The 20,310-nt window shown below is 47.4% G+C and overlaps 1 protein-coding gene across 2 annotated transcripts in view; it reads left to right on the forward strand.

Annotated features, from left to right (window-relative positions):
- LOC138303973 (serine/threonine-protein phosphatase 4 regulatory subunit 1-like) overlaps nt 1–20,310 on the forward strand; it is a 284,441-nt gene that overhangs the window by 190,984 nt on the left and 73,147 nt on the right. For both annotated transcript variants that reach the window (XM_069243582.1, XM_069243581.1), the window contains one exon: nt 12,538–12,603. In XM_069243582.1, coding sequence (XP_069099683.1) covers nt 12,538–12,603 — 66 coding nt within the window. The remainder of the gene's footprint in view (nt 1–12,537; nt 12,604–20,310) is intronic.

Consider the following 20,310-nt stretch of genomic DNA (forward strand, 5'->3'; position numbering starts at 1 on the left):
GAGTAAGGGAGCATCTGCCGCCTTTGTTCTCACTACCGGGCCCGCTGCTGCAGCGAAATAAATATTAATGCCACTTAGTGTTATGGTGGTGATGTTTCTGCTGCAATAAAACGTTCATTGTGAAGAACAACACTGCTCTTTAAGCTCAGTGCCAGGGCACCATGAAACGAGAACAAACAAGTAAAAGGTGAAAACTCCAGAGTGCATTTTATCTGACTCCCCAAGAGGACTCTTACCAGCGTGCCCCATGTGCGCCGCAGTTCGTCTTCCAGGCTCCCTGTTGGGTAAAAGGGAGCGGCTGGGAGCAGTGGTATGTGGGGCTGGCAGCAGCAGTTAATTAACACCTTCGCTGCCAGGCCTTTTCCCCCTCAGGTGCCAAGCCTTTTTTTGGCTATTTTGGGGCAGTTCGCGCTTAGGCCCTCATAACTTTTTGTCCACATAAGCTACCCACGCCAAATTTGCGTCCTTTTTTTTCAACATCCTAGGGATACTAGAGGTACCCAGACTTTGTGGGTTCCCCAGAAGGAGGCCAAGAAATTAGCCAAAATACAGTGAAAAATGTTTTTTTTTTTTTTTTTTTTAAATGCGAAAAAAGGGCTGCAGAAGAAGGCTTGTGGTTTTTTCCCTGAAAAGGGCATCAACAAAGGGTTTGCGGTGCTAAAATCACCAGCTTCCCAGCTTTCAGGAACAGGCAGACTTGAATCAGAAAACCCAATTTTTCAACACAATTTTGGCATTTTACTGGGACATACCCCGTTTTTACGATTTTTTTGTGCTTTCAGCCTCCTTCCAGTCAGTGACAGAAATGGGCATGAAACCAACGCTGAATCCCAGAAACCGCAACATTTCTGAAAAGTAGACAAAATTCTGAATTCAGCAAGGGGTAATTTGTGTAGATCCTACAAGGGTTTCCTACAGAAAACAAGAACTGAAAAAGAAAAATATTTAAATTGAGGTGAAAAAAACATTTTTCTCTACGTTTTACTCTGTAACTTTTTCCTGCAATGTCAGATTTTCGAAAGCAATATACCGCTAAGTCTGCTGGACTCATCTGGTTGCGGGGATATATAGGGCTTGTAGGTTCATCAAGAACTCTAGGTACCCAGAGCCAATAAATGAGCTGCACCCTGCAGTGGGTTTTCATTCTATACCGGGTATACAGCAATTCATTTGCTGAAATATAAAGAGTAAAAAATAGCTATCAAGAAAACCTTTGTATTTATCCAAAATGGGCACAAGATAAGGTGTTGAGAAGCAGTGGTTATTTGCACATCTCTGAATTCCGGGGTGCCCATACTAGCATGTGAATTACAGGGCATTTCTCAAATAGATGTCTTTTTTTACACAGTCTTACATTTGGAAGGGAAAAATTTAGAGAAAGACAAGGGGCAATAACACTTGTTTTGCTATTCTATGTTCCCCCAAGTCTCCCGATGAAAATGATACCTCACTTGTGTGGGTAGACCTAGCGCCCGCGACAGGATATGCCCCAAAACACAACGTGGACACATCACAGAAAACAGTGGTGTTTTTTGCGAAGTGCCTACCTGTAGATTTTGGCCTCTAGCTCAGCTGGCACCTAGGGAAACCTACCAAACCTGTGCATTTCTGAAAACTAGAGACCTAGGGGAATCCAAGATGGGGTGACTTGTGGGGCTCAGACCAGGTTCTGTTACCCAGAATCCTTTGCAAACCTAAAAATTTGGCTAAAAAAACACATGTTCCTCACATTTCTGTGGCAGAAAGGTCTGGAATCTGAGAGGAGCCACAAATTTCCTTCCACCCAGCGTTCCCCCAAGTCTCCCGATAAAAAGGATACCTCACTTGTGTGGGTAGGCCTAGCGCCCACGACAGGAAACGCCACAAAGCGCAACGAGGACACATCCATTTTTTTGAAAGAAAACAGAGGTGTTTTTTGCGAAGTGCCTACCTGTAGATTTTGGCCTCCAGCTCAGCCGGCACCTACGGAAACCTACCAAACCTGTGCATTTCTGAAAACTAGAGACCTATGGGAATCCAAGATGGGGTGACTTGTGGGGCTCGGAGCAGGTTCTGTTACCCAGAATCCTTTGCAAACCTAAAAATTTGGCTAAAAAAACACATGTTCCTCACATTTCTGTGGCAGAAAGGTCTGGAATCTGAAAGGAGCCACAAATTTCCTTCCACCCAGCGTTCCCCCAAGTCTCCCGATAAAAATGATACTTCACTTGTGTGGGTAGGCCTAGCGCCCGCGACAGGAAACGCCCCAAAACACAACGTGGACACATCACATTTTTTCATAGAAAACAGTGCCTACCTGTGGATTTTGGCCTCTAGCTCAGCCGGCACCTAGGGAAACCTACCAATCCTGTGCATTTTTAAAAACTAGAGACCTAGGGGAATCCAAGATGGGGTGACTTGTGGGGCTCTGACCAGATTCTGTTACCCAGAATCCTTTGCAAACCTCAAAAAGTGGCTAAAGAAACACGTTTTACTCACATTTCAGTGACAGAAAGTTCTGGAATCTGAGAGGAGCCACAAATTTCCTTCCACCCAGCGTTCCCCCAAGTCTCCCGGTAAAAATGATACCTTACTTGTGTGGGTGGGCCAGGTGCCTGCAACAGAATAAGGCCCAGAACTTGTAGAGATAGAGGGGATAGCACAGCAAGTTTATAAGGACATATTCTTTTATACATCTTTAGACTGACTCTGCTTTGGGGACCCACATAAGTGAGGTGTCATTTTACTTGGGAGACTGAGGGGAACACTGGGGAGTAGGAATTTTGTGCTGGAGCGGTGATCGTACAAACAAAACTCTGGAAAATATGCTTTTTTAAGCAAATTTTGCGGTTTGCAGAGGCGTCTCTGTAAGAAAATGTTGGGGATCCACGCAAGCCAGCCAAGCGCCACCCCACCCACACCACCAGCCAAGCGCCACCCCACCCACACCACCAGCCAAGCGCCACCCCACCCACACCGCCAGCCCAGCGCCACCCCCCCACACCGCCAGCCCAGCGCCACCCCCCCACACCACCAGCCAAGCGCCACCCCACCCACACCGCCAGCCAAGCGCCACCCCACGCACACCGCCAGCCAAGCGCCACCCTACACATACCATCCCTTTTTTTTTGTTTTTAAACAACAAAGAAACCACTAATCATAAATTAGTACAAAACTACAAACACAAAAGCTCTAACTGAATACATGACTAATGCCAACCGTGAAACCGAACATATAAAAATATAAAACAGCAGTTTACGCTCACGGAATTTCCCAATAATTCTTCTGTGTTTGGTAGCTCCTGAAACAGCCACCCACACACAGCCCAGGCTTTGAAGGACAGTCAGGGCAGTACATCCTAGTCTCCTTCCTGATACCTCTTCGAGCACAGACTCTACATCTCTTAGCAGGAAAGTTTTTTTTGGCCGTGGGAGGAATGTGCTCAGCAAAGTGACGATCTTTCAATCTAGCCACATCCTCCACCACTGCTTCTCTAGGAACTCTTGCCTGTTCCAGCACAACAAGGCTAGCTATGATAGACTCCTGAAATTTCACAAATGTCATCCTTGACTCTGGAGAACTATCCTTGAACACAACAAAAGCATTAAAAGTTGCCAAGTGGAACAAGTGAACCGCTAATTTCTTATACCACACATAAGACTTACGAGTAGCAGTGTAAGGTTCTAACCTCTGATCTACTCTATCAACACCACCCATGTGCTTATTATAGTCTAAGATGCACACAGGTTTGCGCACTTCGGCAACCTGACCCCAAACAGCCACAGGTGAAGTACTCTCATCATGGATGGTGCTTAGCATGTATACATCCCTCTTTTCTACAAATTTCAGAGCTAGCAGCTCATCATTCCGCAAGGCACCGCACTGTCCCTTCTCAAGTTTTTTACAGACAAGCTCTTTTGGATAGCCTTTCCGATTAGAGCGGATTGTGCCACAAGCAACAGTGTCCACTCTGAACAACTCCTCGAACAACCGAACTCCAGTGTAGAAGTTATCTACATATAAATGGTGACCTTTGTTAAACAGTCGTCTACCAAGTTCCCACACAATTTTCTCACTAACTCCAAAAGTGGGTGGACAACCAGGGGGGTCAATATTGGAATCCCTACCAGTGTAGACCCTGAAATTATAAACATATCCTGTACTACTTTCTGACAGCATATACAATTTAATTCCATACCGTGCCCTCTTGCTAGGAATGTACTGCCTAAAAACCAAACGACCCTTGAACAGGACCAAAGACTCATCTACAGATATTTCTTTCCCTGGAACATAGATCTCTGAAAACCGATCTACCAAATGATCAAGGACAGGTCTCATCTTAAAAAGACGGTCAGAATCAGGATGCAAGGCTAAAGCATTATCTACAAAATGCAACATCCGAAGAAGAAGCTCATACCGGTTACGACTGGGGTGACGTAGCAGACTCATGATGGCAGGAAATATAGCAGTTGCCATCAAGGGACTAGTAGACCAATATGAAGACAGCGATGGCTTCCTCATCAGCCCCATCAAAAAAGTTAAACCCAAGAACATTTTCAACTCTTCCAGATTTGTGGGAATCCACCGGCTAGCTCTAGAGTGTGGCCTAAGTCTGGCAGCGTTGTCCCTCACAAACTGCTCTGCATACAAATTAGTCTGCTCAACAATCTCTTCCAAAAATATATCGTCCATAAACAACTCAAAAAAGTTGACGGGCAAAAAGTTTTCCGTATTAACTCGACACCCTGGAAAACCAGTAAACGCAGGCAACTGTGGCTGCTCCATGTTTGGTGCAACCCATGTGTCAGGTCTTCCAATGGGAAGCCTTTCAGCCGCTGGCTCCTGCACCATTGGCACATCACTGTCCTCCTCTAAAACAGGCCCTTCATCAGCACTGAGAGTGGCTTCATCATCAGATGATTCATCTCTGACAGAAAATTCACTTCCAGAATCCTGCACTTCCTCCTCTGCCTCAGATGCAGAGTCAGTCTCATATTCATGGTCAGAAGATGACTCAAAAAGCACACTAACAACCTGCTGAGCGGTCATCCTACGGCTAGCCATGATCCTTCCTACAAAAATTAACTGGACAAATACACCACCAACAACCAGCACTGTGTAAGATAAGTAACAAAGTATAGCTTTATCACTAAGAGTTATAATCTCAAAAACTATACTGCTCACTTGCCTGAAAAAGCTTGACTCACCAGCAACTACTCTGCACAGCCACAGCAATCACCAACGATATCCCACTAAAAAGAGAAGAAAAAAAGCAAATTAGACATAAGACAACACAATAATCATTGTGCATAAATCTAAGGACAATTTAACACACAATCCTGCATTCAGTACACCACCTACAAACATGTCATTCATGCATGGCAACAATACTCACTTGGAGTAAATTTATTTACTTACCTAAAACATGCAACTACGCAAACCGCAGGACAACTACTGCCAAAACTGCAACAAGCCACAGCAAAGTCAGCAAAAGCTTTGAACTAGAACAAAAAGGAGAAAAACTGTTATTATCATAAAAGCAAATACTTCGCCAGTTGACAAACACTCCGCCACTAACCATTTTTTAATTTTCCCTTGTGTCTAGTGTTCTCTGCTTGGGGGAAGATGGGCCTAAAAAAGAGATAGGCCAATCTACCCCCGGGGGGGGGGCAGAAATCGCCCAGATTACATTGCACCCTTTTGGGGGGGGGGGGGGGTGACCCTTGCCCAAGGGGCCACACCCCCACACAAAGCACACACACACACATATAGTATCCCTGGCGCTATGGGGATTCTGCCCCCCTTGGGGACAGAAAGACCTAAAAAATAGGCATATCTGCCCCCAAGGGGAGCAGAACTGCCCAATAATACATATGGGCCCCTGGGGGGCGACCCTTGCCCAAGGGGCCGCCCCCCAACACAAATAAAAAAAAACAACAATAAAATCCTTGGTGTCTAGTGGCTTTCTGCCCCCGTTGGGGACAGATTGGCCTAAAAATAAGGCCAATCTGCCCCCAAGGGGGGCAGAAACGGCAATAAATACATTGGCCCCCACAGGGGGAGCGACCCTTGTCCAAGGGGCCACCACCCCACACAAAGCACACATAGACACATATAATATCCCTGGTGCTCTTGGGATTATGCCCCCCTTGGGGGCAGAAAGGCCTAAAAAAATAGGCATATCTGCCCCCAAGGGGGGCAGAACTGCCCAATAATACATATGGGCCACTGGGCCGCCCCCCAACACAAATAAAAAAAAAACAACAATAAAATCCCTGGTGTCTAGTGGCTTTCTGCAGATTGGCCTAAAAATAAGGCCAATCTGCCCCCAAGGGGGGCAGAAACGACGATAAATACATTGCCCCCCCAGGGGGAGCAACCCTTGCCCAAGGGGCCACCCCCCAACACAAAGCACACATACAAAACATAATATTTCTGGCGCTATTGGGATTCTGCCCCCCTTGGGGGCAGAAAGGTCTAAAAAAAAAATAGGCCTATCTGCCCCCAAGGGGGGCAGAACTGCCCAAAAATACATGTGGGCCCCTGGGGGCGACCCTTGCCCAAGGGGCTGCCCCCCCAACACAAAAAATAAAAACCAACAATAAAACCCCTGGTGTCTAGTGGCTTTCTGCCCGATCGGCCTAAAAATAGGGCCAATCTGCCCCCAAGGGGGGCAGAAACGACAATAAATACATTGCGCCCCCAGGGGGAGCGACCCTTGCCCAAGGGGCCACCCCCCAACACAAAGCACACATACAAACATACTATTTCTGGCGCTATTGGGATTCTGCCCCCCTTGGGGGCAGAAAGGCCTAAAAAAAATAGGCCTCTCTGCCCCCAAGGGGGGCAGAACTGCCCAAAAATACATGTGGGCCCCTGGGGGCAACCCTTGCCCAAGGGGCCGCCCCCAACACAAAAAATTAAAATCAACAATAAAATCCCTGGTGTCTAGTGGCTTTCTGCCCCCCTTGGGGGGCAGATCGGCCTAAAACTAGGGCCAATCTGCCCCCAGGGGGGGGGGGCAGAAATGATGAAAAATACATTTGCCCCCAAAGGGGAGCGACCCTTGCCCAAGGGGTCGCTCCCCCACACAATAAAAAATCACACACACACACATACACAAATCCCTGGTGTCTAGTGGGCATTGATCGGGCAGCAGGAATGCTCAAAGAGACATCGAGGGAAAGGAAAACCCTTTCCTTTCCCTCGATGCCTCTTTCAGAGCATCTCTCCCCCCCCCCCCCCGCACGAAGGCAAAAAACTCGCCTTCTCCCTTAGACGCGCTGGAAGCAAATGGCTTCCAGCGCGTCTTTCCCCCTTTCCATGAAATCAGCGCACGATCGCTCGCTGACGTCAAGGGGGGGGGGGGTGAAAGGGGAAGGGATTCCCCTTTCAGCCATGGCCTAGGGGGGGCGTCCCTCGGGGGAAGCGCTAGCGCTTCCCCCGCCTGCCAGTCCCAGGACGTAAAGGTTACGTCCATGGCGCCACACGGGCGCTGCTATGGACGTAACCATTACGTCCGTGGCGGGGAAGGGGTTAAGCAGCGTTTATCAGAGGTCGCTTCTCTGGCAGTCTCGCTCGTGTTACAGACACAAAATTATAATAATTTTTTTTTTTAAACTTGAGCAGAGCGACTAAAAATACCAGCTCTTGTGTTTATGTCCAGAAACCAACCAAAAAAAATAGTGCAATAAAAATGTTAATTCTGAAGAACAACACAGCTCTCTACCCTCCGTGCCAGCGTGCCATGAGAGTAGAACAAACAAGTAAATGGTGAAAGCTGCAGTGTGCATTTTATCTCCCCACCCAACCCCCAAGAGGACTGTTACCAGCGTGTCCCATGTGCGCCACAGTTAGTTTTCCTGGCTTCTGGTCGTGTAGAATGGAGCATCTTTGAGTAGTGGTTTGTGTGGCTGGCAGCAGCAGAGTTAATTGAGCAGCTTTTATCAGAGGTCAGCTTGCTTGTGTCACAGACACAAAACAAAAATACAAAACAAAATACAGGAACAGGGCGACTAAAAACACAAGTTCTTGTGTTTACATCCAGAAATCACCCAAAAACATAGTGCACCGAAAGTAACATGATGAGTGAGAGCACGTTACATGAGCATTCCTAATGGGAGGTTACAAACGAACAAAAGGAGGGAGTCAAAAACATTTTCACCAATGAAAGACAGACATTTAAGAGTCACAGTAAAGTGAACCAATTAAGTTGGGTGGGGCTTGAAGCTCGTATTATAAATGCAGCATGTCTTACAGAGACTGCTCACGTGCTGCCTATGCGAGATTTAAAAATGCATAACATCTGCCATCTAGTGTCGGGTTCTGACATTGCAACCTATTTTTCTTTGAAGAATCTTCAAGTCAGGTGTTGTATGTGTGAATTCTTCCTTAGTACACAGTGTGCATGGGCACCAACTCCACCTTAAATTGTTTTTTTCTGCCATCGGGTTTGGACATGTCCAGCAACAGCTCAGAGATCAATGTGTTTAACTTGGATTTTTCAGGCCTAACTATTCTACTCATGGATACCGACTGGAGAAAAATCACTGCATGCTGTTCCCCCACTGCTACACCTCTCCTCTTCGACTGCCTGCTTTGCCTCATTGCCCAGGCAGCTGATGCCCTGGCTTCTAACTCAGTTGAGTTCTCTTCGTTCTCTGCAGAGCTCATCTCAGAGAATGCAGCCACTAGGGGATGATGGAATGGGCATCTTTCCAGTTTTCTACATCCTTCAGCGATAAATAACCATGTCAGACCGGCAAGGCACTTGCAACCTACCCCTCTTCCCTGACCAGAACAAGTTGTTCAGTGAATTCTGTCTTAATTTAAAAAAAACAGGGAAAGGCAATGGTCCCACTTGAAAATGCACAAGCAGCCATTGTCTTGAGACGCCTGACGTCAGTGGTGAATAGGGCCTGCTTTGCACTAAAGAGGTGAAGATGGGTCTTTTTCGCAGCCCAGCAACCCAACCAGTGCCAGCCCCTGAGACACTGTCCCTGAGCAACTCCGACAAAGAGGATTAAGAATGGGCACATTCCTGCTCTCACGTGAAGGACACAGATCATCCACCTTGGAGCTGAAAACTATGCTTAAGCACTTCCAAAACCGAGCGCCAAGGCAACTCTGAGATCAGAGGAGTCTGAAGCACCCATTCCAAAGAGAAATGTCGGAGGAACTGAAGGCTAGACCAAGGCGGTTATTCAAACCAGCAGAAACAGTTAAGCTGCCCCCGATCAACCACACTACCCCTAATTGCCCAGAAATGGATGCTAACATCAGAGGAAGAGCTGCCTTTGACAAGCCATGGCACCTGATGCCTAGAAGGCATAGGGACAAGGATAAAACCCCTCCTACATTGCCTCCCACACACTCACCACACCTCCTCCTCCTCCACCAACACCACCACTGCCATACTCTCTATTCCATCCACCTCCACCAAAATCTCCTGAGAGGTCAGTCCATTCCTTTTCCAACCCTTGTAGCCCAAATGGGAAAGTAAATACTCATGACCAAACTGCTATGGCATGTGGCCCAGGTCACATCTGGGACGACTACCTCGACCCTGCAGATGATTGTATAGCCAAACTATCTATAACAGCATGTGTCATTATTTGGAGAGCAGCACACCACCATAAGGTCATCATGCTTGTCCTACTGGATGAGGACATCTTTCTGGTGGAGACCCTCTCTAAGTCTGAACACGTAGTCAAATTCATCTTGTGCTGAAGTGCAAGCTCAAGTTTGCTTCTGCCAACTTTAAAGAGCCCCTTGGGTCAATATGCTCATTCCTGTATCAAAGTGTCTACATATTTCCCCCTTCAGATAGAAGCCAGGTCCTCCCTGAGGCTCTAATAGTCCATACAGCAAGGAAGTGGGCCCAGGCAACAGGAGACCCCTTCCAAGACCAGAAGAAGCTCCTGAGTGCAGTGTGGTTGGTGCGCCCACCCATTGGTGAGTCTGCAGTTGAGACGTGACATATCACTGGGAGGAGATGGAGGCCCTGTTGCAGCCCTTCATTGAGACGTACTGAAAAAGGTGTCAGAAGCTAGTCACAAAACAAAAGATAATTTCCAGCGAGATTATCCATTGCACAGCGTACTCGGTAGATAATTCCAGCATCCTGCTACGTAACCCCAAATACTTTGTGTCTCCGGTTTTGAACCATAGGTCCAGCAACACCTCCTTAACATCTCTTTTGATGAGGAGTGTCTCTTTGATCCCCAAGTAAATTAGATATTAAAGAAAATCAAGGTGGACATCAAGCAAGATTATGAAATCCATGGGTGTTCTAGAGTCTGCCACACAGAGTGGCTCTTTATGCCGACTGCAATCCTGTAGCAGTAGAAAAGCACCCTGCGGCCAGGTGCATCCTACTGGTGCTAGCAGGTGACAACCGTGTCAATAGCTTCACGAGTCCCAGGAAGGCAGAGGATAGAGAGGCAACAGCGGCAAGGACAGTGGTAGAGGTGACTGCTAAAGAAGCCTCAACTCCCAAAGCTGACTCTCCCACCATTCCTTCTCCCAAACACAAAAGGGATTTCCACTACTCACCTCAGGTGACTGGGTACAAGTATTCATTCAGCAGAGCTACTGCTCAGAATGCCATTCCACACCCACCCAACATACCAAAACACCCTTAGCCAGGACTCTCTCCCTCTTTTACAAGAAGAGTTTAGATCGCTCCTTCAAAAAGGCACAGTGCATCTGGTGCTCCCCACAAGGGTAAAGGTGTCTATTTACTATTCCTTATTCCAAGAAAAATGACTCCCTTTGGCTCAGCTTAAACCTGAGGCCACTCTATTGGTACATCCTGTCGAACACTTTCATATGACAAATCTGCAGGACGTCTTCCTGCTGCTTCGTCGAGGTGGTTTCATGACTTTGTTGTAGCTCGAGGACACCAACTTTGACATCCCTGTCTGCCATCATCAGTATCTCCAGTTTGTGGTAAATGTATAGCACTACCAATTTACAATACTACCCTTGGGGTCAGTACAGCTCCAAGGGTCTTTACCAGTGTCTCATCTACACAGAGCACCCATCCACATCTTCCCATTCTTTGACGACTGGCTGATCAAGAGCAGTAGCAGACAATACCTAGGACGTGCTCAGACAACTCTCACCTTGCTCCACTGGTCAGGGTTCACTGTAACCGCAGCCCCACCCATCCATTCCTGGGCTCAGTGCGGGCTGTTCCATTAACGCATACGCAGAACACAGGAGGGTGATTGCATTTCACTGGCTGCTGCCTCTTTTTCAGTTCACGCGTCCCTGTAATGAAGCTCTAAGATATGGTGGTATCTTGAGTAGCAGTTCAAGACGGCAGTAAAAATAATCTTAAAAACCTTTCACCAATTACATTTATCAAAATAATCAACATGTGATTTAAACGAGTCACGAACCATGGTTTGCGATTTCTAACAGTACAGACCCAGAAAAGTGTTGGCCCTCTTAAGCCCACTCAGCAACTTTTTTTTAAAATGCTGTGTCTGACTGCTAAGCTGATTTACAACAAATCAGCAACAGCACACTGTAAGTAAAGTTTTACTTCCATGCTAAGTTTGATGTAAATCTGCTCAGCAGTTTGGGCTTTGTGTCGCCAGAACAATTTTTAGAGTGGATGTGCAGCCATCATAGTTACAACACTGACGTATTAGAGGTCGTGGAAAATTAAAGCAGTACACAAAAAAACGAGTGACGCAAATGAGACATGCCCATTCAGCAAATTGGAGGGTAGTAGTTTGTGTCCAGGGGTACATTTTGCAGTACATTGCCCAAAATATGACGGAAGCAGTGTGTGGTAGGGTACTGCTTTTTACGTAAGTACATTTTTCATTGAAATGGCCACCAAAGGTCTCATTTGTCCACCACACAAATGCCCTCGTTAGTTTGATACCATTGCAATCATTATTTCCTACAAGTCTGAATTTCAAAAAAGAACTGCCTGATTTGTACTTTAGTTAATGCTGATCCATTTTAGGCGACTGTAAAGTTAAATTACAAGTATTTAAATTGTGTTTTAAATTGTGTGTACACTCGCTGTCCCCAGCAATACTGGCACTTGGTCAAACTTCAAAATTCCATTACTTTCAAATCGGTAAAATAAGAAAAGAATTGTCAGGCTTTGTATGCCACCTGCCTTCTGACTTTGAAATCCCAGCACATGCAGCAAGAAAAACACAACATTTGAAAGCCTCTTTATTGCATATTATCCTTCTGAATTTTTGCAAGTTTACTTTGGCGGTGTAGCACCACCAGCACCCCAGCTCCCAGTGCCCTTGTCGGAGCTCAGGTGCTAGAACATTTTCCTGTGGGAACTAAATAATAAAACACATAATTTTAACACACTCCTCCTATTAACCTTTTTTGCCTTGCACAAACAATGCCATGCCTGACCTAATATGACTGTGCCAAGAGATTGTCAGATTTGGTTCAAATCCGTCCACAGTGTCAAGAGTTATATAGTGCAGCTAAACCACTGAGATCTGTATCTTTCATAGTAAAAGCAAAGTCATGTTTTTGGAGTAATTGTGCTATCTTTATGTTGCTCTTCAGGTTTGTGCTGCTAACTTTGGAGACGTCTGCAATGCAGTTGGACAAGAAGCCACCGAAAAGTACTTGGTAAGCAAAAAAATAAAATAAAGTGCACTATAAGCTAATTTAGGTTGTTAATCTGTTTGTGTGTAATGTGTGAAATTTCACTGAAGCCTGAGGGGAATGGGAGAAAGTGCGTAACATCTTACAGTAAATCATCCGCTGCAAACAAGATTATTGTAGACGTTTGATATCCTTATAGGTAGGTAACAAAATAAATTGATCAGTGTCAGTCATTGTGAATTATTATGAGATTAAAAAGTATTGTAGTACTTGAGAAAATTGACCTGAATCTGGTGGTATAGGCCTCAAAGAGTTGATAGTACTGTTTGAGCCGGCTACCATACTATAATTTCAACCTACTCCACATTGTGGCAGGCTAGGCATTCACTCAACCTCTTGCTTTTGGTGATGGCGACTCGATCACCAAGAAGTACTTCCTTCCCCACAAAGCAGCCCCACCCCATCTACCCGCCACACCAGCAAAAGCTTTCTGGCACCTGTGATTTACTGAAGGTCCAGAGCTCATCTTTGCTGTCTACCAAAAACATTTCCCCAGTGCTTTCAACCAAAACCAGTACAAATGTCACGTTGTGAGATCCCGTAGTGTAAACTCTGCTGATGGTGGCACTAGAAGATGACTTCATTCAAAGACACATAATATCTACATGTGTTGTCAGGGATCTAGCCATGGCCCCTATACCTTTAACTTCTTTTCATGCATGCACCCAACCATCTGGGAGCCTGAGGCAGTCCCTCTTCCCTTCTATAGGTAAGGCCTCTGACAAGGAGGGATCCCTTAAGGAATCCTTTGATTAAAAAAATAAACAAATTGCACCACAAGAATAAGAAATCCTCCATTTCCTCAAAGAAGAGGTCACACTTTGTGCACTGGTTGTAAACATGGGGTTCCCATTTCCTTACTCATTGTCTCAAGAAGATGAAACTTGATTTTGGGCCACTCACAGTGTGAATACCTTTAAACAATTTTTTTTTAATTGTATTAATTAAAGGGTACAGCATATCAACTCAGTTACCATCACATCAGTCCAAAGGCACAATTAGCCCAAAAGTGTAATAAACGAGCCACATAATAATACAAAACAGACAACATTGGATCGAAAATCCCCCAGATTCATTCACAGGCTGCCTGCTCTGCAGCATATTGTCATTTAATCAAAACATAAAACGGAAGGGATATACAGCTCTGTCGTATTATTCAACGTCAGGAATGGCAACCCACAAAAGAGAATAGAGAAAACAGAAATAGAATAGAAAGTAGGGGAGGGAAGGAGAGGAGGGGGAAGAGGGGTCAGCGCAGCATTAGTATCACCCCTAGAAGGGAATGATGTGATCCCGATACCTCAAGGAGGGGTATCATCAGTTAAGTCTGATACCTTGCGTCAGCGTCTATTTACGCCCCCCTGGCTGGGACATGAGGAATAAGCGCAAGGGAGTCCATATGTCACTTGGCTTGGAGTTAGACGGCAGCAAATCCCAGTAAGCTGTTAGTTGTTCCTGACAGTACACAGCATGTCTCAACCACTCCTTACAGAGGGGTATCTGTTTCTTCCCCAGCACATCGCCACTATATGCTTGGCCAGCACCAACAGCAGCCCCACTAGTTTCTTGTGGTCAGGGGGAACTTCCTTGTCATACCCATGAGGACAATCTTGGGAGACCGCGGCAGTACAAGCCCGACCATTTCCTCAACCGCATCTAGCACCTCCATCCAGTATCACTGCAGCCCCCCGCAGCGCCACGCCAGGTGCAGAAAATCCACCTCTGGCGCTGAGCATTTCTTGCATCTATCATCCGTTCGGACGCCTATCCTCTTGAGGTGTCGCGGTGTATAGTACAAGTGGTGCAGGAATTAGAAATGTGTTAGGCACAATCTGTAATTGGGGGAAAGCTCTCCAGTATACATGCAGCACTGTCTCCACGCATCGTCCAGAATGGCCTCATTCAAGTCCACTTCCCAATATGCTCTAGCCTTGCGTGTCCGCAGAGACTGTGATTTGTACACCAGATCAAGCGCCTGGCACTCCAAGGGTACCTGGGATAAGCAGTGGTATCTGGCCCGCAAAAGCACACGTTAAGCGATATAACGCAGTGTTTAGCTTCTCGCCAAGCACGGCTTCTGGAATATGTACAAACCTTCCGTGAACCAAGACCCCAAGGTAACCATATTCAGATCGCATAGGCATTTGCACAACTGTCGTTCCTCCGGTACCTGCAGGTTCATGATGTGCAGCGGCGTTGAGGACGCAAAGGCCTCCCCTGCATGCTTTAGGAGCACTCCCACCAAGCCCGCGCCGTGCAGGCATCAGTGTCAATCACTCTCGACCTGGGCCTGACTTGTCCATAAATTACTTTAGAGAGCCTATCAGGCCAGATTAAATTGTGTTCCGGAGCCAGATATGGTAAATATTTTATGGGGTGCAGCAAAAAATGCGCAAAATGGGCTTAGGCACAGTTATAATAAAGATCCAGGTCCGGGGCCGCCAATCTGCCTAGTTCAAAGGAAGTGGCAGGAGTTCCCATGAGATTCTGGGCTGCCCGCCCGCCCTGACCAGGGCAATAAGTGAAGAAAAGCGCTTCGGCGCCTCGTCAGAGGTAGGAAGCGCTACATAAATACTATCACAATACAGTACAATATAGGCTGTTTCAAGAAGGCGAACGTAAGTACGAGGAGAATGTTAACAAACAGGTAGACAAATTCGGGCAAAATTACCATCCTGGCTATGGCTATGCCGGCCAGTCAACGAAAGTGGAAGTGAGCGCCACTTTATCCTCCAGCCACATGATGGCCTTACCATAGTTGGCTGACCATAACTCATCCACGTCCCTGCTGAGCCATATGCCCAGATAACGCACTGGACCATCAGCCAGCCCATAGGATGTTTGGAACGGTACTGCACCGTTGCGGCCGATATGGGGAAAAGAACTGTCTTGGACCAGTTAATCGTAATCCCAGAAATCTGACCAAAGCGTATTATCTCATCCACCAATATATGAAAATGGAGCTGTGGGTCCCGTATATACAGTGCAACACCATCCACATACATTGAGACTAATATTGGGCTTTGTCCAAATGCCAATCCCCTATGGTTATGATGTTGTCTCAGTCTTGCTGCCAGTGGCTCCATCGCCACCGCAAATAGCAGCGGCGAGAGGGAGCAACCCTGCTGTGTATCTCTAACTGTCTGGAGAGGTCCCAAAATTGTTTCATTAATTCGCAGTCTGGCGGTTGTGGCAGAGTCTAGTAAGCAGATTAATTAAATGAATCTAGGACTCAGACCTATCCTGGCCAATAGGCCGAACATATATTGCCATGCAAGGGAATCAAACGTCTTGGTGGCGTCCAGGAACACAGCTAGCGTGCAGTCTTCAGGAGCCATCATTCAGGACACCGCAAAAGAGGTGCGGAGGTTATACAAGGTCGAACGACCAGGCACAAACCCAGATTGGTCTGGAAGCACCAAAGACGGGAGTAGAGGTTGCAGTCGAGTTGTAATTAGCTTTGCTAGTATCTTATTATCTATATTTATTAGCGATAATGGCCTATATGAGTCGCAAAGACACAGATCTTTACCTGGTTTCAATATGGTAACGATAAGGGCCTCACTCAGCGATGGCGGGAGAAACCCGTTCTCGAGTGCCTCTGCATACACCTCTAGCAGGTGCAGTGCCAAAAGTTCTGCGTATTCCTTATAAAAGGCCGATATGAGCCCATCCAGCCTTGCCTCTCCCGGCAGGCTGCGTATAACCTGAATGACATCCTCAACCGTGAATAGAGTTTTTAAATACTGCCTGTGTGTGTTCTCGAGCCAGAGTAGGCTAATTTCATAAAAGTATTCACTGTACTCCGCTGCCTGCGGCCCCAACGTTTCAGAATATCGGGAAGAGTAAAAATCAGTCAAGACCCGCCTGACCCCCTCGGTGCCAACATGTTGTACTCCAGCCGAGTCAAGCAGCTCCACAATATAGTTCCCCACCCATGGTCATCGAAGCATTGCAGCCAGTGTTTTAACAGCCCTATCCATATCGCCTTCCCTTTGCTTCCTTACCCAGAAAGCAAACCTCACGAAGAGCCACTTCTTCATATTGTGTCAGTTTCACTCTTATTTCGGCCAAAAGGGCATTAGGCATATCTGCATACATACACTTCTCCAGATTAGCAAGCTTGGGCCGCTAGGTCTGCCAATTCGTGACGGATCTCCCTAAGCACACTATGCTGCTTGTCAAGGCATACCCCCTGATCACAACCTTGAATGCCTCCCATAGGGTGGCTGCCGAGGACAGCAACCCCTGGTTAACCGCATAGTATTCCACAATAGCGGCCCAGACTTCCTCCCTAAAGGCTTGATCTCTTAACACACCATGGGGCAGCCGCCACACAAATTCGTGGCGAGGGCCCCCCGGGATCAGCAATTCCAATATCACCGGAGAGTGATCTAACAGAGTGCGGGGCATATGTTCAATAGATTTCGTCCAGAGCTCTACATCTCTAGTTCCGAGCCATCTATCAATGCAGGACCAGCCATCATGGACGGAGTTAAAGTATGTTCCTTCTGTAACAGCCCCATGCTTTACCCTCCATAAATCCACCACATCGCCCTCTGCCATAATGAGGGAAAAGGCCTTAGCAGCTGCCACATGTTGCAGCCGTGCCCTGCTTTCGCTATCTGCCTCAGAGTCCAATACCACATAAAAATCTCCTCCCCATAACAGGGACTCCGAGCCCAGGGAGATAACAAAGCAACATACTTCCCCAAAAACCTCCAGGTCGTCAACGTTGGGACCATAAACTGATAACCGACGAAACAGCCTGTCTAGCAATGTACCCTTCAACATAACTGAGCAGCCGATCAGGTCCGTAAGGGCTTTCTCAGTACGCCACTGCAGTCCCTTCCTAAGCAGAATAGCTACCCCTCTCGCGTAGCTTGAATATACTGCTACATGGCTGTCCCCAATCCAGCCAGCCCTCACCCTAGATTGTGTGGCAGTAGTCAAGTGAGTTTCTTGAAGCATGCATATATCTATCGCATAGCGCAGCATATAAGCTGATATAACTTGCATCTTACGACCGTCATTGAACCCCCAAACATTCCATGTCAAACATCTCACAGGTGCTGCAGTTTTAGGAGCCATCGGGGTGCTTTTCCGCTTCTCAACCTCTCCCATCTATACTTGTGTTCAAGCAGCTGCGGGAACGGGGATGTACAGATAGGAAAGAACAGAGGGAGAACATCAAACTTAGTAGCTAACAGTACAACTGTCCCCCCCCCCCCCCCCCCCCCCCCACTCAGGCCCCCAATTGGGCCCATCCATCAATCCCATTCCGCCCCCACCCAAAAACCTAACCCATCTCAAATCTACTGTCAACTGATTGGGACTCATCGAACGGGGCGCTGGTGTGGCCATCAGACTTCCCACCCAGTGTGAGTGGGTGGGCAGGAGCCTCCAAGAAGTCCAAAGCTCCACGGGATGGCCTATCCCAAAACGCCGAATGCCCGCGGGCCCAAGGGGTCAAGGGGCACAGGCCAAACACACAGATGCCTCACAGGTGCTACTGTTCTCAGTCATTGTCACTTTGGCGATTTTCAACCTCTCAATCTGCCGGCGAGCCGCCAGGGGCCAGTTTTTTGAGAATGCCTTTCCCGAATTTTGCTGCTTGTTTCGGATCTGAGAAAAAGTGTAACTTAGCTTTATGTTGAATGCACAACATAGCGGGGTAAAACAAGGAGTATTTAGCGTCCGTGTGACTCAGTGTGTGCTTAACCGGGAGAAACGACCTGCGGGCCGCCTGCACACCTGGTGTATAATCAGGAAGATACTGAGTTCGTTGTTGGTATATACGATGGGGTGGCGGTCACGGCCAAGGCATAGGATCGTGTCTCTATCCCTGTAGTTGAGGAGGCTCGCAATGACAGGACGCGGCGGGGTCCCATGCGGCGGCCGCGTACCCAGCGACCTGTGCGCCTGCTCTACCACCATCACTGGAAAGGGCTCACCTGGGAAGAATGCAGAAAGCATCGCCTCCACATAGTCTTCCATGCGCCCCATGGCTGTCGACTCTGGAAGACCTAAAATGCAGAAGTTGTTGCGTCTGTGGAGGGTTTCCAGGTCTTCGAATTTATTCCTGATGACTTCCAACACTCACTCCATTTGACGAAATCGCTTGTTCTCCCTGCGCCGACCATCTTCCAACTCTGAGATGCGGGACTCCGTTTGCTCAAGGCAGGTATCATGGTCATCCACTCTGTCAGCCAGTCCATGCGTTCGGTCAGGTGATCTAGCTTAGTGTCTATGGTCACCAGGCTGTGCTTGAAAACCTGAGAATCATGGCCTTGGCTGAGGGCACCTGGGATTCCACCTCCTGGGGTAGTTTGTCCACGTCCAAGTCTCCAAATGACACGACCAGCGACAGGGGCCTGACAGCCAGCCCCAGCCTCCACCTCCGCCAACACAGTCCTTTATCCAGCTGCCGTGGCTCACCCCCCTGCCAGGCCTGTGATCCGGCCCGCACTGTCGGCCCAGCCTCAAGGATCCAGCCACCCGATCAGCACGGGCGATCGAGAGGCATCAGAGCCCCGGCCAGCTGGTCCACGCCTTCGTCTAAAAAGGGGGAGGGGGTCAGTCGGCGAACCCAGCTCCACCCCCCGACTCCACCGGTCCACGTCAGGCTCGCTCACTGAGTCACCCCGAGCGGGCAACCGGGCCTGGGCCACATCAGGGCAATCGGGCCAGCACCTGGCCCCTATCACTGAACCGGCGTTTCCTCGCCAGCCCACGCCTTTGCAATCGCCCTGCACCCGAAGTGTGCTGAATCCAACACCTCGGGTGACTGCTCCACGCAGGTCTCTGAAGGATTTATCCCCCTGGACTGCAGAGCCTCACAAGGCCATCTTGCAGGAAGGCCAGGCCACACCCCGAGTGAATACCTTAACCATACTATGTGGTGCTTTGGGGCAATTCAGTCCTTGAAGTCCAGCAAACTTTGCGTTAGAAATTTGGTCACTAGTTTCAAAGGTATGTACTCTGTTCAAATAGGGACCACAATCCTAGTCAGGGTAAGTCACAACACCTAAATTATCCTATGCTCATCCTCCTGTAGCTTGGCACAGTACAGGCAGGCTTAACTTGGAAGGCAATGTGTTAAGTATTTGTGCAATAACTTATGCCATAACACATTTGTTGGAAGTTGGCTCTGTATATACTATTTCAAAGTAAGAAATAGTGTGCACAGAGTCCAAGGGTTCCCTTTAGAGGTGAGATAGTGGCAAAATTAGATAATTCTAATGCTCTATTTGTAGTAGTGTGGTCGAGCAATAGGCTTATCAGAGGGTAGTGTTAAGCATTTGTTGTACACACACAGGCAATAAATGAGGAACACACACTCAAAGACTTACTCTAGGCCAATAGGTTTTTATATAGAAAAAAATATTTTCTTAGTTTATTTTAAGAACCACAGGTTCAAGATTTGCTGTAAACACTTTAAATGCAAGGTACTTCACTTAGATACTTTAGGAAGCAATATCATATACAGTCTTTGTAAAAATGGCAATAAGCTATTTTCAAAGTGCAAAAATCAACAGTTCCTGGGGGAGGTAAGGAAAGGTTAGTTTGTGATTTAAGTAAAACACTTACAAGTCTCAGTTCTGGGGCATAGGCAGCCCACCGTTGGGGGTTCAAGGCAACCCCAAAGTTACCACACCAGCAGCTCAGGGC

This window comes from Pleurodeles waltl, chromosome 7 (assembly GCF_031143425.1).
Source record: "Pleurodeles waltl isolate 20211129_DDA chromosome 7, aPleWal1.hap1.20221129, whole genome shotgun sequence".
Lineage (NCBI taxonomy): Eukaryota > Metazoa > Chordata > Amphibia > Caudata > Salamandridae > Pleurodeles > Pleurodeles waltl.